The sequence below is a fragment of the Lissotriton vulgaris genome, chromosome 2_1 (assembly GCF_964263255.1).
Source record: "Lissotriton vulgaris chromosome 2_1, aLisVul1.2, whole genome shotgun sequence".
Taxonomy (NCBI): Eukaryota; Metazoa; Chordata; class Amphibia; order Caudata; family Salamandridae; genus Lissotriton; species Lissotriton vulgaris.
This window is the reverse complement of record NC_141687.1, coordinates 254,586,655-254,600,923: the sequence shown is the minus strand read 5'-3', so window position 1 is coordinate 254,600,923 and position 14,269 is coordinate 254,586,655. Positions and strand designations below refer to the sequence as shown.

At 48.4% G+C, this 14,269-nt stretch overlaps 1 protein-coding gene across 2 annotated transcripts in view; it reads right to left on the bottom strand.

Annotated features, from left to right (window-relative positions):
- Positions 1–14,269, bottom strand: part of DDX52 (DExD-box helicase 52) — a 142,914-nt gene that overhangs the window by 60,251 nt on the left and 68,394 nt on the right. For both annotated transcript variants that reach the window (XM_086954873.1, XM_086954874.1), the window contains exons 5-10: positions 13,785–13,928; positions 3,535–3,646; positions 3,129–3,201; positions 2,598–2,801; positions 1,784–1,874; positions 870–992 (exon numbers count right to left, since the gene is read on the bottom strand). In XM_086954873.1, coding sequence (XP_086810999.1) covers positions 870–992; positions 1,784–1,874; positions 2,598–2,801; positions 3,129–3,201; positions 3,535–3,646; positions 13,785–13,928 — 747 coding nt within the window. The remainder of the gene's footprint in view (positions 1–869; positions 993–1,783; positions 1,875–2,597; positions 2,802–3,128; positions 3,202–3,534; positions 3,647–13,784; positions 13,929–14,269) is intronic.

Below are 14,269 nucleotides of genomic sequence, written 5' to 3'. Positions count from 1 at the left end.
GAAACGTTAGGAGCTAAATACAAGATGCCACGCTTATTCATGCAATGTGGACAAATTGGTACACCACCTCTGTTAATCTCCTACAGGAAAACGTACATCTCCAGTTCAAGGAAGAGGGGGAAATTTGCCACTTTAAGCAAAATCTTGGTGATTTATAGTCTTCATGAATGAACTCTCTGAAGTGCAAACTTCCCCTAGTCCACCACCCCCTTGCAACACTCCTCTCTCCCGTCTGAGGCACCCAAATGAGATGCAATCCTATATAGTGCTGCATTGCTTTGATATGAATTCTGTGGCTTAAAAATGCAATAAAGACATAATTTTATAAACCACGGCCTCAGAAAACTGTGACCTGATTTATATACACAAACCTCAGTTGTAGGAGAGAATATAGATGGACATTGATGTTTTCCCAACATGCAAAAACATATGTTTGCACAGGACAATCCATACAATGCATCTAGTTCTCTCTTACAACATCAAAGTATCAACTTAGTAGCACAGATTTGTACATGTTAAGAACACTCAAAAATCACTTTTCCGCATAAATATTGTGCATGTCCTCACTGCAAGACAACCTTAAATAATACAGGCTTTCAAAAATCTTTCCAGCTGCAGCATTAATAATATGTCCAGCAATTAAGTCATTGAGTAACTGGTTCGATGCACACATTTTCTGGCTGTGAGTGGTTGTCTTTACCAGTTCTTCGACAGGTTACACAATAAAATACCTGTGTCCCCAGATCACTTCTACTGGTTAAAAGGAGCAGATCATTCATACTAAGCAAATGAAGTCTTTTTTTTAATAATTCAAGTAGACAAAACTTTAAAAAAAAAAAACTACCAGGAAGAAACAACACATTTCCTACCTGCTGCTGGGTTCGATCTGCATGGATAACATCAACATTGATGCCTTCGTATATAAGTTCATGGAAAAGCTCTTTTGCCCTTTCAATGGACTGCACAAATACCAGTACTGGAGGTGTAAATCCCTAAGAAAAGAAAGCAGACTGCATGAGAGGCTTTCAAAATGTTTTTGAGAAAACGGTTCCCGTTTATGGAGGGTGAGTTTATTTTCTTTCTTTTTGTGAATGTCTAGCTAATGGCTGAAGTATGCTGGCCCCTCCTGATTGCTGTGGTGAGCGGAATCAAAGGGTGCATAATAATGTAGAAGACCAATGGATGTACACCACGGACAATGACCAAAAGCCCTTGCGTATATTATATACCATTTAAAAAACCTTTGTCACATTTAAAAATCATTAGTCTGGAGAGTCAACGCAAACAATAAGAAAGGCCAGACTTAAAACGTAACACATGGCAATTTGAGGACTAATGATTCAGGACTATATTTATGTGTGAAGTTTCTTCTGTTAGTTATTCATAACAAGGATGAACGTCACGAGTAGCAGTACGAAAGATAAAAAAAGTATCATCGATGACAGACATTAAACAAACTAGATGGCGGGTACCCAGCAGACCAAGAAATTGGACTATTGATTCTTCAAAAAGAATGATCTGAGTCAACCCTATGAGCAGAAGTGAGAGGTTGGGCGGAGGTGGACACTATTAACAATTATATGATGGAGAAAAGGCATCACTGCTGTTTGGGAAGAGCAAAGAATAGAAGCTGAACAGAGAGTCCGCCTGAAGGGAACATCTGCTAGCCTTACGGCACGGAAACGGAGGGTTTTACTCAAGAATTGCAAAGAGGATCAGTGACAGGATTTGGAATATTATCTCATATTGAGACATTACTACGTTAAAAACAGAATTAAAGTACCGTTTGGATGAGCTCTCTCATTGCCAGCAGTTTTCCCGTCTCAGCCCCAACAAACAAAAGTTGCTGTTCTACAGTCTCCACTGCTGAGTTTCTAAAGGTAAAATGGAAATGCAAGTTAAGAAGTACATGTTACACTGCAAATTTTAAATCTCCTAGAAACACACAAAAATGCCCAGCTATTTGTAATATATAATGGTTTACTGCAACACAGTTACATTTGTACCATTAAAAAGTCCAAAAACAATGTTCTTCAATTTGAAAACTTTATTCAGCAAACTTCAGTTCATGACATTTTTATTATAACCTCAAGGTATTTGGTGGCAATACCCTATACTTGGGGATAAAACTATGAGGCATCAGATAAGTTGTGATCAAACAAAGAGAAAATAAACTGTCAAACTAAAGTCAAATACTGGAGCCTAAACTGCTGAGCGCATATTAGTGACTAATAACAGATTAGAAATGTCCATCTTCAGGCATGACATTATTCAAGCACTATTTTTGATAAGCTGATTTGTATTCAATGATAACTTCCAAACAATTTCTAAATGATAGCAACTACAGCTTAATCCAAGGGCTTTCTACATTTCAGTTAAAATATTGAAAACAATAAAACAATATAATATTAAAGATAACCTTCTTCACTTGCATAATTTTCACATTAATTTAGATTCCAATTCGTTAATACATAATCAATTTGTAAACTAATAAAGACATATCCTCACGAGACTTATACAATGGGTTCAGATATATATTTGTTTGTTTCTGCACAAAGAGACAGTGGGCAACCAGAGACTGGCCATTCTTCACTCACCTTGCTCCAATGGATACAGAGAGAACATTATCTAGGTGTAGCTTGCACCACTGTTCTACGTCATGAGCAAATGTTGCACTGAACATGGCTCGCTTCACATTGTGGGATGTACATGCTAGGAAAATGGAAGCCAGCTGGTCCCTGAAACCAGACTTCCCCTCTTCGAACAACTTGTCAGATTCGTCGACAACCAACCATTCAACGCTGTAAAAAACAGAATATGTAGTCTATAACTGAAGTTTGCAGCAACATAAGCTTTTTAAATTCGAACATAAACTAATGTTTGGCAGATGCTTTGTCCACCATAGTTAGGCAAAAATACCCACTGCAAACTATTTTAGCATAACTGTGATTGTGAAGTGGTGCATATCAACAACTGCCATAACCCCAATGGTCCGTCAGTGCTCACTGCCTTAGGCCCTCAAACATAAAAAACGCCAGTATATAGCAACCAAGTTACATGGGTAAAGGAAGCAGACGAAATGACTGCGATTTATGAGAAATCATTCAAGATACAATGGGGGTTTTTACCTGGCAAGGTCGATTCCAGGAGGGTCTTGGTTCAATAAATAGACAAGTCTATTAGGAGTCGTGACCAAAATATCTGCATTAAAGATAAAAGAATTAAAACAGGAGCAAATCTACTTCATAACTTACCACGTTTATTATGATATACCGCATGTAAATAGTGGTTTTTAAAGGAAGACACAAAAAACTTCCTCAATGTTTGTACACCAGCCATTACTTTCAATAAACTGAAAGAGCGAGTGCAAGTCTAGGCAATCATCCACTAAACAAACCAGTGTGCCTTGTGCCAACTATGAAAGTCACAGTTTAACAGATCCAACGTGTAATCCTATGTTGCTTATATATGGGATGTAAAAAGAAGAAGACAAAAGTTAAAGAGGCATGTTTGAAACAATTCTGACTGCCTTACCAAATTTCTTTGCGGATTTTAGTCCAAACTTCTTTGCGGCTGTAGCAGCCTTGTGGATCATGTGAATTCTGAATCCAATCCCCTCAGAAAGTTTTACCAGCTCCCGGTGTGTCTAAATGTGTGTTTGGAAACAATACAGATAATGTGACTTTCGGCATACTGTTGTTGAAAAAGACTTGAGTGCAATACTTCTCTCAAAAAACCTAAAGACTGATTTATTGCAAAGAAAACCAAGCCAAGCAAGCTTGCAGAATAATGGAGTTTGTGACCATTTAGACTGTTGAAGGAGTATCAACATAAGAGTATCTCTAGTTTTGCACCCAGTATTTGGAATAGCACTCTCATTCTACTTAGTTTGTTCCCCCACAATCAAACACAGTTGTCTAAGCCCCCAAAAAGTTCAACTGAGCAACACACTCTGCCCGGACTCTTTACAGTAATCGTTACTATTATGCAATTCCTCAATTACTATTCAAGTACATTGTTCTTTTTTTATAGTTAAAGGCAGCATGCATTTATGTTTTTTACAGCCCACTGATGCTCCTAAGGGCCTGAGTCAGTATTTAGGGCAAAATATTTCAGAATCGCTGTGTGTAAAAACTCCTGATAGTCGGGGTCCCTCAGATGCCAGGGAGACAATCGCCACCGAAAGGGAGGCTTTCGGTGTTGTAGGAGGAGTTTTACCGACACCTGAGAGTGATCGGACAACCCTCTTAGAAGATGAGACACTCTGGCAGATCTATGTACAGCCGGAGGATATGCCCGCCATATTTCGCCCAACCCAGCGCCTTGGCGAGTGATGATAGTTTTGTGGCTACGCAGGGGGGTCTACCCCAGATCCCCGTTTCCGATCAAGTGGTGACATAGTATCATTACAGTCGCCCCCAAGAGGGACAGGCCCTCAGGAAGTTCGCCCCACAGTCAGGTAACCTTCTCTACAAACATGGCCCCAAGAGGCGGGGGTGCGTACACACTGCCCAGGTTAAGTGGATCCCCGTACAATGTTCTCGAAAGAAAAACAAATTTCCTGCCGGGGTGAGTCCAGTGTTTGGTATGAATAAAGGGAACTTGGCGGTGAATAAGAATTTCTGTTCTGTGGGAGCCCCTGGTGAAGCCTGCATGAAACACCTGTTGATACCCGAATCTTGCGAGAAAGGCGGCTTTATTGCCCAAAATATGCATTCCTTGTAGAAGTATGTCAGCCCCATAGCGTTTAGACTGTCTTAGGACTGACCCCGTTGAATTTCATTAAGCAACCCTCTAACGTTCCATGTTACCCCCGTCAGGTCTTTTTATTTAATGCGATTTTATATAGCGCAAACTTTACCTGAAGGTGTCAGAGCTCTTTACATAAAAACCAGTTGCAAAACATAACGACTTAGGATTACATGCGTTACATAAAAGATACACACAGAAAAAAAATTCAAATGTACAAGATGTAAAGTCACACGAAGAAGAGACTGGTGATTATAGTTATCTCTATATACATAGGGAAGGGATATGAATGGATATACTCTAAGAGTCACATAGGAATAGTAGAGTACAAAGGTCTACTGCATATACTAGTGATTAGAGTTATCTCTATATACATAGTGTGCTACCGCTGCCTGAGTTGCCATGAATGTAAGTGGGATCTGTGAGTGATTGCATGCCAAGTGGGAATAGGGAAGTGCACATGCGCATGTAAACAACAAGACAACCTAACTCTGAAACCCAAAGAACCCCCCCTACAACCCATCCACCCCCGATACTGCCAAGAAATAGGAGCATCTGTCGCGGAGAGGAGTAACCCAGGACCCCAAACGGGGATCCCAGAGCCCCCCAGCCCCCCATGGATTCCACCCCTCCCATTAAAAACATCAACCGTGCGGGACGAGTGTCTATGGAGGTCCGTCGCAGTGCATAGGGTCCACCGTCGTCGGGTACACAGTAGACGGAGTAACTCAAAACTATGGACATGCAGACTAATATCCTCAAGACATCAGGAAGTTGAGGGTCAATCAGTGCCCTTGCTCAGGGCTGGAGGAGCATCGCTCCGATCCGGAGCGATGTCGACGTTTCAACTTGGTCCTACATGATCTATTCCGCTGCAAGCCTTTAGAAGTGTCAGACTCCATTGGTGGCGGGGAACACGGTTTCAGACGGGACCTCTCGTCCGACCATGCAAAGACTGCTTCCGGAGAGTCAAAGAAGTAAGTTTTAGAGTTATATATGACAGGGAGCCTGGAGGGTTATAACAACATGTATGAAATGTTAATATCACGCAGTCTCTGTTTTGCCGCTGCAAAAGATTGTCTTTGTTACTGCACTAAACGTATATAGTCCGGGAAGATCATAATAGGCCTGGAATCAAAGACAAGTTTATGCTTATTCAGTCGGGCATAATGTAGCAATGAATCTCTTACAGCATAATTGAGCCGCTTGGCAATGACAGGGCGCGGAGTCTCACCAGGAGGTGGCTTTCTTATAAGTGCTAGGTGGGCCCTCTCCACCACAAAGCAGGCTGAGATCATGTCCACTGGTAGTGAGACTTGACACCTGGGTTCACACTCTCCCTGGCAGCTCCGCTGTACTCTGATTCGCCTTGGAAGCCCCACCGTTGCAGGGTTCAAGACTACCCTGATCTATTTTTCAGTTTTGCGCTCTCTGGATCAGTAATTTACTCTGCTCGGTTTTTCCTTTTGCGCTCTCTGGCTCATTAATTTCAGCTGTTCTGCTTTCTCTTTTTGCGCTCTCTGGCCCTGTAATTCATTGTAATCTGTGTTCTGTTCTGCCCACTACCGTTGTTTGTTTATTCCCTTATTTTGTGCTGTTCCCTTCGTTTTGTGCTGTTCCCTCCGTTCCCGCCAAAGCTGTTCCGTGACCCCTCCCCTTACCTCCCCGCTACAGCCTCCCAGCTGCACGTCCCTCCCTCCTCCCTACATAATGGCGGCCGCTGTGCGACCATGCTGCTGGCGCGCCTAAAGCAAGCCCATCTGCGACCAGCGCCAGGAACCCTGGATCACCGGGACAGTGCCGATACAACCCCGCAGCACTCCACACACTCAACCCTGGAAGACACACCGACTGCTCAAGAGCCTCGTCCATCACCACCCATGGACAGTTCTTGTGCAGACTCTGCCACAGATCCTTCACCGTCCACAAAGCCACAGCAACCGCCGAAGGAATACAGGACACACACACCACCGAAACCCTAAACCTGCATCCTCCTCAACGTACGCTCCCTGCACCGACACGCCTTAAAGATCTGGGACCTGATCGACACCCTCTCGCCGGACGTCGCCTTCTTCACGGAAACCTGGACCAACGCCACCTCCGGCCCCGACATCGCCATCCTTGATGGCTCCAATATCCACAGGAAGGACCACCCAGGAAGAGGACCCGCCATCGCACACAAGACCCAATTCCGACTCTCCACCTCCAGCACGACTGAACCCCACTCCAACACAGAACACCTCTACTTCCAGATCCAGACCAGCCCCAGGACCACGCTACGCGGCACCCTAATCTACAGATCACCGCAACCTCGCACCCAGTCCGCAACTACCATCTCCGAGCTCGACGTGCCCCACGCCATCTCCTCAACGGACTACATCCTTCTTGGGAACCTGAACTTCCAGCTCGACAACTGCATTGACCCCGACTCCGCCACTCTCCGACAACCTCGCCAACCTCGGACTGAAGTAGCTGGTCAACATGCAGACGCACAAAGTTGGACACACCCTCGACCCCATCTTCACGGGTGGGACAAACATTCGCTTCAGCCACCCCACCCAGCCCCCCTGGACGGACTACCGTTGCGACCATTTACCTTCAACACCACCACCGCACCCGAGCCCCGCCCGCAACGAAGGAACTGGAGCAAGGTCTCAGAGAAACTCCTCCACTTCTCCCTCCTCCAATTCCCCCCCCCCCCCCCCCCCCCCCACCCCACCCCTCACGCCTCGACCGAAACCAACTCCGCAGCCAGGGAGTTTCACAGATGGATCTCCTGCTGCGCCGACAAACTCGCACCTCTCCGCCGCCCCACCAAACAATGCCCTCTGGTTCACCACAGAACAATTATTAGCCAGACGCTCCTGCAGACATCTAGAGAAAACCTGGTGAAACCAGAAAATAACGGAAGCACGGAACAACCACAGGAGCACCCTGAAGGAATACCACCAGTGCATAAGAGACACGAAATGGACCTTCATAAGAGACAAAGTCCAGACCAACAGGCCAAGGAACTGTTCAATGTCATACAGAAATTAGCTAAACCACCCCGCTAAGCCACGGACGTCACACCTTCCCAAGAACTCTGCGACAAGCTCAGCTCCTACTTCCACCTGCAGATAAAGACTCTCTGCGACTACTTCTACGAACCGGCGCATGACACCATGCCCCTCCCCCCTCACCGCCAACAAGCCTTCCATCAGGAACTGGACCCCTCCCACCACAGACCTCATCACCACAACAATGAAGAAAACCCACTCAGGAGCTCCAACAGACCCCTGCCCACGCCACATATTTCACAGGGCGCTGCTGCCGTCGCACCAGAGCTAGGACGAACCGTCAGTGCCTCCTTCAGGTCTGGCATCTTCCCAGATGACTAGAAGCAAGCAGAGATTAAACCCTTCCTCAAGAAACCTATGGCTGACCCAACGGATCTGAAAAACTACAGGCCCATCCCTCTCCTCCCCTTTGGAGCCACAGTCACCAAGAGACTTGTGAACGCCCAACTAACCACCTTCATCGAAGAGAACTCCATCCTGGACGCCTCCCAGTCCGGATTCCGCAGCAAACACAGCACCAAGAACAACCTCCTCGCTGCCACTGACGACATCCGCATGCTACTCGACCAGGGACACACATCGGCCCTCATCATTCTGGACCTCTCCGCAGCCTTTGACACAGTCTCATATTGTACGCTCGCAGCCAGACTCCACAACACAGGGATACAAAAAGCCACCCTCGACTGGATCCAATCCTTCCTCTCCGGCCGAACCCAGAGGATCAGACTCCCTTCCTCCTCTCCGAACCCACCGACATCAACTGCAGAATGCCCCAGGGATCATCGCTCAGCCCCTCGCTCTTCAACATCTACATGGCCCCCCTTGCCACCATAGTCAGACAGCGTGGGTTCAGCATTGTATCCTACACCGATGACACCCAGCTCATCCTCTCTCACAAAAAACCCCGAAGACACCAGACTCTGCTTCCAGGAAGGAATGAAGAATGTCACAGCCTGGATAAAGGACTACTGTTAGAAGCTCAACTCCAAGAAGACCGAGGTCCTCATTCTCAGACCCTGCACCTCCGCTTGGGACTACACCTGGTGGCCCGCCGCCCTTGGGAGCCCGGCCACCCCAACGGACCACGCACGGAACCTCAGCATCATCCTCGACTCCTCCCTCTCCATGAACCGCCAGATCAACGTCGTCGCCTCCACCAGTTTCAACTGCCTGCGCATCTTACGAAAGATCTTAAAATGGATCCTCCCCGACTGCAGGAAAACCGTCACCCACGCACTCATAACCAGCAGACTGGACTACAGCAACGCCCTATACGCCAGTATCAACAGGACCCTTCTACACAAAAATCATCCAGAACGCCACAGCCAGACTCATCCTCGGGACACCACTCAACTCCATGAACCGCTTCCTGATCACTTTGCTGAAAGACTTGCTAATCAATCAATCAATCAGGGGTTAGTAGAGCGCACTACTCACCCGTGAGGGTCTCAAGGCGCTAGGGGAGAGGAGGGGGGGGGGGCAGCTCCTGTTCAGTCGAAGAGCCTGGACTTGAGGTCCTTCCCGAACGTGTGCAGGTTCGGGGAGCGTCTGATGTTCACAGGGAGCTCGTTCCAGGTCTTGGCTGCGATATGGGAGAGGGCTCTGTTTCTGTGGATGCGGGGGACTTCTGCAAGTCGTCGGAGAGGATGTTTCTCTTGGGTACAGGAAAAGGAACTGTTCAATGTCATACAGAAATTAGCTAAACCACCCCGCTAAGCCACGGACGTCACACCTTCCCAAGAACTCTGCGACAAGCTCAGCTCCTACTTCCACCTGCAGATAAAGACCCTCTGCGACTACTTCTACGAACCGGCGCTTGACACCATGCCCCTCCCCCCTCACCGCCAACAAGCCTTCCATCAGGAACTGGACGTGTGCAGGTTCGGGGAGCTTCTGATGTTCACAGGGAGCTCGTTCCAGGTCTTGGCTGCGATATGGGAGAAGGCTCTGTTTCTGTGGATGCGTGAGACTTCTGCAAGTCGTCGGAGAGGATGTTTCTCTTGGGTACGTGGAAGGATAATCTCTTGTTGAGGTATTTGGGTCCAATGTTGTTGAGTGATTTGTAGGGGTGGGCGAGGAGTTTGAAGGTAACCCTCTTCTTGACAGGGAGCCAGTGGAGGTCTCGTAGGTGTTGGGTCATGTGTTCGTGACGTGGTGTCCCGAGGATGAGTCTGGCTGTGGCGTTCTGGATGATTTTTGTGTAGAAGGGTCCTGTTGATACTGGCGTATAGGGCGTTGCTGTAGTCCAGTCTGCTGGTTATGAGTGCGTGGGTGACGGTTTTCCTGCAGTCGGGGAGGATCCATTTTAAGATCTTTCGTAAGATGCGCAGGCAGTTGAAACTGGTGGAGGCGACGACGTTGATCTGGCGGTTCATGAAGAGGGAGGAGTCGAGGATGATGCTGAGGTTCTGTGCGTGGTCCGTTGGGGTGGCCGGGCTCCCAAGGGCGGCGGGCCACCAGGTGTAGTCCCAAGCGGAGGTGCAGGGTCTGAGAATGAGGACCTCGGTCTTCTTGGAGTTGAGCTTCTAACAGTAGTCCTTTATCCAGGCTGTGACATTCTTCATTCCTTCCTGGAAGCAGAGTCTGGTGTCTTCGGGTTTTTTGTGAGAGAGGATGAGCTGGGTGTCATCGGTGTAGGATACAATGCTGAACCCATGCTGTCTGACTATGGTGGCAAGGGGGGCCATGTAGATGTTGAAGAGCGAGGGGCTGAGCGATGATCCCTGGGGCACTCTGCAGTTGATGTCGGTGGGTTCGGAGAGGAGGAAGGGAGTCTGATCCTCTGGGTTCGGCCGGAGAGGAAGGATTGGATCCAGTCGAGGGTGGCTTTTTGTATCCCTGTGTTGTGGAGTCTGGCTGCAAGTGTACAATATGAGACTGTGTCAAAGGCTGCGGAGAGGTCCAGAATGATGAGGGCCGATGTGTGTCCCTGGTCGAGTAGCATGCGGATGTCGTCAGTGGCAGCGAGGAGGTTGTTCTTGGTGCTGTGTTTGCTGCGGAATCCGGACTGGGAGGCGTCCAGGATGGAGTTCTCTTCGATGAAGGTGGTTAGTTGGGCGTTCACAAGTCTCTTGGTGACTGTGGCTCCAAAGGGGAGGAGAGGGATGGGCCTGTAGTTTTTCAGATCCGTTGGGTCAGCCATAGGTTTCTTGAGGAAGGGTTTAATCTCTGCTTGCTTCCAGTCATCTGGGAAGATGCCAGACCTGAAGGAGGCACTGACGGTTCGTCCTAGCTCTGGTGCGACGGCAGCAGCGCCCTGTGAAATATGTGGCGTGGGCAGGGGTCTGTTGGAGCTCCTGAGTGGGTTTTCTTCATTGTTGTGGTGATGAGGTCTGTGGTGGGAGGGGTCCAGTTCCTGATGGAAGGCTTGTTGGCGGTGAGGCGGGAGGGGCATGGTGTCAAGCGCCGGTTCGTAGAAGTAGTCGCAGAGGGTCTTTATCTGCAGGTGGAAGTAGGAGCTGAGCTTGTCGCAGAGTTCTTGGGAAGGTGTGACGTCCGTGGCTTAGCGGGGTGGTTTAGCTAATTTCTGTATGACATTGAACAGTTCCTTGGCCTGTACCCAAGAGAAACATCCTCTCCGACGACTTGCAGAAGTCCCCCGCATCCACAGAAACAGAGCCTTCTCCCTTATCGCAGCCAAGACCTGGAACGAGCTCCCTGTGAACATCAGACGCTTCCCGAACCTGCACACGTTCGGGAAGGACCTCAGGTCCAGGCTCTTCGACTGAACAGGAGCTGCCCCCCCCCCCTCCTCTCCCCTAGCGCCTTGAGACCCTCACGGGTGAGTAGTGCGCTCTACAAACCCCTGATTGATTGATTAGCAAGTCTTTGAGCAAAGTGATCAGGAAGCGGTTCATGGAGTTGCCCTCACATCCCTCTGGAAAACCGACAAAACTGAGGTTGATGCACCATGTGCAGCCTTCTGCGTCCTCAGCACGGGAGGCAAAAATCTGTTACATCACTGTCAATTTATTGAGTTGGCGCCAGAGGGACGTTTCATTATCTTTGATGGAGGACACATGCGTCTCGGCCTCAGTAATACGGTCCACAGCCTTTTGCAAATCCTGTCTAAGAAACAAGACTTCTGTCCCGACTGCACCTATTTTGGCATCCAGCATGTCCCTTGCTTCTGTGATGGCCGCTAACAGAGCCGCGTTGTCTGGTATGGGGCCAGTTTGTTGCAAATTGATCCAAGGTGCTTTGCTTCGGGCCTGTGGCTCCTGGTTTGTTTTCCCCACTGCATCACCACCAATTAGTTACTCCAGCTATGCCAAAGGGGGTGCAGATTCAGTAAGGCCCTTCCGGTCACCAAGGATGCCACGCACCCACTCAGGGGTATTTTCCAGGGAGTGCGCCATGGCCATCCCTCACAGAATCTGTCCTCTGCTTGACCACAAGCCGCACCAGAAATAACCTAGCCGCCTCCGCATCCAACAGTGAACAGCTCCCCTAGTGGGACCTAGTTTGCAGGACAAACAGCACGCAGCACAACCCCACTCCCCACTCCCCACCACTCCCACAGACTGCACAGTCAGAAGCTTAGCCAGGATCATGGTCTCCTCAGTCCTACTAGGCCCAGATGGGGACTACACCCGAGCACACCGCCTCTTAATTACTCCTTGTGTGGCTGAGGCTCATTACTTAATGATGCGGTGAGGCCTCGTTGATTAAGGGCCTTAGTTACTGCAGGGAGGAGGCAATCTAGCGACCCGCAGGTTAAATCCCACTTGACCAGATGACTACTGCACTCGAGCACACCACCTCTTGTGTGGCTGGGGCTTGTTACATGATAGTACAGTGCCGCCGCGATGATGTAGGGCCTTAGTTGCTGCAGGGAGGAGGCAATAGGGTGACTCACAGGTGCAGGGCTTCCAATCTCCGACTCCGGTTCGAGCACGCGGGCACCCCTCCCAGAGGGAGTCCTCCTGTAGGCAGCGCCAGCCGGGCCCCACAGATACGGCACACGCTCCCCCCTCACACTGCCCACAGCCCCAAGCAGCACGTCCCCGCATCGGCCTAAGCCCGGACCCGGGCGTGCCCCGCGTCAACAGCAAGGAATCCGCTGGGCCACCGAGAATCCCACGCCTCCCGGCCCGAGCCGAGACCGTCAGCCCAACGAGCCTCATAGAGGCAAGGGTCCCCGCCCAGCCCCCACCCATTTTATCACCTTGGGGACGAATCACCTCCGCCACCCGAACTCAGCCGCGTGTGCACATGAGCGGGCGGCAAAGCTTCAGGACACGAGGCCCAGTCTTCTGAGTCTCCCTCACGATGTTCTGGCCCTCTCTCTGTGCAGCAGCGACCCTCCAACTACGGCACAGCTCCAGGCAAGCTAGACCGATGCCCCGTCAGTTGTAGCCTCAGATGGCTGCACCGCTGGTCGATGTTTAAGGATTGTTAGTATAAATAAAAAGTTCTGCACATCTCTTCTGAAGGACACATATTTTCGCTATGTCCATCTTTGTTCCTTGTTGTAGGAGACACTATACTGGCTTCGGAACTGATTCACTCATGTTGATTTGGAGACCCATCTTGGATAGTATGCCATCCCATAACTTTCCTTTACCCCACTTTTCTGTCTTGCCTCTCTACCTTCTAAAAGCAGTGTATACATTTAAACAAGAGCTCTAAATGAGCATTTTGATAGTCAGTATAGAAGGTGAAAAGCATTGTTTACATTTTAAGGTCTTGTCTGGGGTGAATGATGATAGAGACATCAATCTGAAGGACTGTTAATCATGCCCTTTGTTTTTTCTTGCCCTGGTACTAGGTCAGAGGAGGAGGGAGGGGCTAGTCTTACTAACACTTAAGGACGATGCCACACTGATTTTCCATAGGTTTATTTAAATTACATGTGTGTGTGCATTTAATGAATTGAAACATACGGCATTTGAACAGGAGCTGCAAAGCCGCCCAGGCGAGCACGTTAGAAGGAACATAGCAGGGAAGTACTATTTTATTTAAACAAGGACTTACCTGGCTGGCTAGTTCTCTTGTGGGTGATACAATCAAAGCTCTAAACCCTTTATTCCTTGGCTGTTTCAGATGTGTTAATATAGGAATGCTAAAGGCCAATGTCTTTCCAGACCCAGTGGGAGCACATGCCAGGATTTCACGACCCTGTGAATGCAGAAAAGATCTTTAATGATGCAGTTCTTTAAACCATGGCCCTCATTTCCACAGTATAAAATATAGCTATATCCCTGCATTAAAAACAATCTAATAACTAACTAGTGTGCTGTTGAAGGAGTCATTTTGGTGAGGAGGCAATGGTCTTCATGTCACAAAAACAGCCACCCTTAAGGAAGACAATCCTCTCAAGTCCAAATGTGAGAATCCAAACAATCCTAAAATCAGCCCTCTTGTAAGGTTAAAAAATGTCAGAATATTACACAATGACTTGATCACATCTATGGCTTCAGCGAGGAACATTACATATGTCTCAACAGAACTAAAACTAT